Source organism: Camelina sativa, chromosome 10, assembly GCF_000633955.1.
Source record: "Camelina sativa cultivar DH55 chromosome 10, Cs, whole genome shotgun sequence".
Classification (NCBI taxonomy): Eukaryota; Viridiplantae; Streptophyta; class Magnoliopsida; order Brassicales; family Brassicaceae; genus Camelina; species Camelina sativa.
In genome coordinates this window covers 21129242-21132672 of record NC_025694.1, presented here as the reverse complement: position 1 = coordinate 21132672, position 3431 = coordinate 21129242, and the positions used below count along the sequence as shown (strand labels likewise).

At 32.9% G+C, this 3431-nt stretch overlaps 1 protein-coding gene across 2 annotated transcripts in view; it reads right to left on the bottom strand.

Annotated features, from left to right (window-relative positions):
* The window catches only part of LOC104719503 (zinc transporter 5-like), a 3253-nt gene continuing 2755 nt past the window's right edge, over positions 2934 to 3431 (bottom strand). Inside the window, exon 10 of one of the 2 annotated variants that reach the window (XM_010437433.2) lies at positions 2934 to 3269. In XM_010437433.2, coding sequence (XP_010435735.1) covers positions 3167 to 3269 — 103 coding nt within the window. In that variant the 3' untranslated portion in view covers positions 2934 to 3166. Of the gene's footprint in view, positions 3417 to 3431 lie in introns of both variants that reach the window. The other variant, XM_010437434.2, reaches the window with a different exon arrangement.

Here is a 3431-nt window from a genome sequence, read left to right as displayed (position 1 = left end):
TCTAGGATTTAAAATTTAGAATTAAAGGGTTTTGTACTTATTTGGTCTATGTTGTGTTATGGATAATATGCTATGGATAAAGATCTAACCAAATTTATGTATGTATATTTTGTATGAATAAACACAAGTAACTATCTATTAACAATACTGCAATTGATTATCCACTTATAATTGAACAAATGTTCAACGACTGATGGATACTGTATAATCTAAAAATTCATAAAAAATATAGCAATATGTATCTTAAAATGTAGAAAATATATAATCATAACATATTTTATATAAATAAATAGAAAATTTGTTTTATGATAACAAATAAATATATTTTACTTTGTTAAAGTGTTAACAACAAAAAAGAAGAGAAAAAGAGAGAAAAGAAGGAGAGAAAGAGAGGTAAGTTGTTAGTAAGAGCAAAAATGTAAAAGGAAAGTGGACACATAAGCAAAAAACTTGGGAAAGTATACCATGAGTGGAAAGTGGGTTTTTGTGACAATACTTTAGGAGAAAGTGGGTGTGGGTGTCATTTTCCCTTTTAAAATTTTTGCTGCTCTCTACTCTCTCTATTCTCTCTAATTCTCCTCTCTAGTCACATGAATCCTTCTCAATCTCTTATATTCTTATTCGAGTGTAATTCTTACATTGCTTCCCTAGGTCGATAATGATTCTGAATAGCAGCACAAGCAACATTTTCATTTGAACGTGAATAATTGTGAACCACATTGTCTTGAGCAGGAGCTGAGGTTTGAAAAATCATGCTATCAGGTTTAGGCTTGATGTTCCTTTGCATTTCATCCGATGTAACCATATTGAAAACTTCTTCAATGCTTGGTATTAGATTCAAAATCAGAATATGCATGCAAGTAGACTCGTATGATTAATTAATCCCCATCAAAAAATGGTTACCCAACTTCATTGTTGTAACTTCTCCCACAATGCAGCTGCATTTCATTTGTATTTACCACAAATACAAACTAGTAGCTCAACATAGTTTTTGCATTCTTCCCATAATGTCACCAAGAGTGTATTATAGGATCTAACGAACCTTGTTGAATAGAACTCGACTTCTGCTCTATTTCATAGACCCTCGGAGCGTCATCTTTATGTATTATCGAGGGTTTTATTTTTACCGGTTCTTAAAAATCACCGGTTTAACTTCCGTAAACCGAAGCAGCTTAAGCTTTGTACTATGAATAAGGCCCAACTTATTTATTGCTTAAACAGAGTTAGGCCCAACTTTGGGTTCAGGTTTCTTGACCTATGATCTCGTTTATTTATTGCTTTCCATGTTTCTCAACACTCGCATCTCGAATGGTTTTCCCTATTTTTTTTCTTAATAATAGAGGATCTCTATAATAGAGATGAGTTTTACTCCAATGGTTTTTTCTCTATTTATTCCTCTATAAAAGAATACTCTAAATAGATACTATTTTTATTTTACAATTAACACCTTTTATTTATAAAGATTACAAACTAACCCATTTTACTTTGAATTTTGTAACATTTTTATAAAATTATCTTTTGTAAATGGTAGTCTCAATATTTTAGAATATATATTTATACTTAAATTTATATTATTAGTTCTTAAAAATACTTAATTTATTTATTTTGGTCATAAATAAAAAAATAAAGATTAAAAGGACTACTTTGTATATAAAATACTTCACCTCTATTTATAGAGGAAAAAATAGAGTTCCAATATAAATAGAGAAAAAAATAGCAATCTCTATTATAGAGGTGAAAATAGAGTACCATTGGAGCAAAAATTACACCTCTATTTATAGAGGAAAAAAAAGAGTTCCTCTATAAATAGAGAAAAAAAATAGCAATCTCTATTATAGAGGTGAAAATAGAGTACCATTAAAGCAAAAATTACTCTATAATAGAGTATAGAGACAAAAATAGAGGACCATTGGAGATCCCGTTAGAGAAAGCACCTGAAAACAAAGAAAACCCGCAATTAGATTTAGACGTTTTACCACTAAATGTTTTGAAACAAGACAGTCACTTGTTCTTTAAGAATGACCTGTTCCAGGAATCTAGACGAAGAAGATATTACAAGAAACTGACCTCGAGAGTATTAGCAGTTAAGTCCAGATATTGAACATTTCATATGCCATTCATAAGCTTCCCCACATTTGCAAACTGGAGAAGAACATCACCATCATCATCCCCTAACCAATCATCGTTTGGCGCTCTTGCTCGCTTGATTTGATCTTCAGTTAGCAAAAGGCTGATTATAGCCTCAACCAATTTTTCCATGTTTACAGGAAGTGGACGACTACGCAGTGAAGTCATCAAGTTACAAAACATGTGTGCTAAACTAAGAACACGTGTGGCACACTCAAGCGATAAGATTTGGTTTGGTTTCTTGATTTAACTTTTTTGACCTTAATCGGTTTGGTTTTGACTGCTTAGGAAAAAGATGCCAGCGGTTTTCACAATATAATTAATAATCAACTTCATTGGGTAAATGAATAATCCGTTTGGTTTCAAATTAATTTTCGCAAATGAATTTCTACCAAACGTAACCGAACTTGTGGGTTTCTCGGTTGAAATTGGGTCAAACTGGTTGCATTTGTTATTCGGGTCGGATTAATCTATGGTTTTGTTTAATTTTGATATATGTTTGTTTAAGAACACATAACCGATCGATTCAGTTCGGTTCTAAAAACCAAACATGATTCAAACTCCTGCCAAATTGAACTGATTGATAAACCAAGTTTCAACCGAAAAACGAAAAAATCCGGTTCGGTTCTGTTCAGAGAAAACCGCCAGCCTACTGAACAGTATGCTATTTTACAGAGTCTGGGATTTTGCTTTCACAGTAGTTATCTATCTATTGGATGACATTGACGCCACTTTATTAAAAGACCAACGAATTGTAGGCCTGTAGTCTCAAGCTATATCCGCAGAAAGACTTGTGATCAGCTTCATTTAACAGTTCACTAATGTAGCTTCCATTCTTCTATAACCGTAAAATAACAATACCGTAATCATACTCATCTCATGGCAGAGTAGACAAAAAAAAAATGTAGATAACTCACCAAGAAAAACACAGGAAAAAAAATGAAGGTATGAAGATCGAGAACAAGTTAAAACCAGATAGATTTACATCGTCAAGCATTCAACAGTACATCGTCGTTAGTGTGGTGAGAGATTGGTAAAGCTATATGGGAAGAATTGGAGAAGTATCAAAATCATTACCAAGGATTCCGTTTGATGGATCCTCTGATTTCAACGAAGAGTCTTTCTTGCTACGTTCAAGAGATGTCGCCTCGAATATTCCAAACCCTAATACTAAGCAACAGACGATGAAACCGGGAAGAGAAAAATCCATCTCGTAAGCTAACTCCATGACTATTATGCATACACCTGCTACCATTAAATGCCTCGGGGAAGAAAACACCATATGCAGTCTGCAACAAACAAAA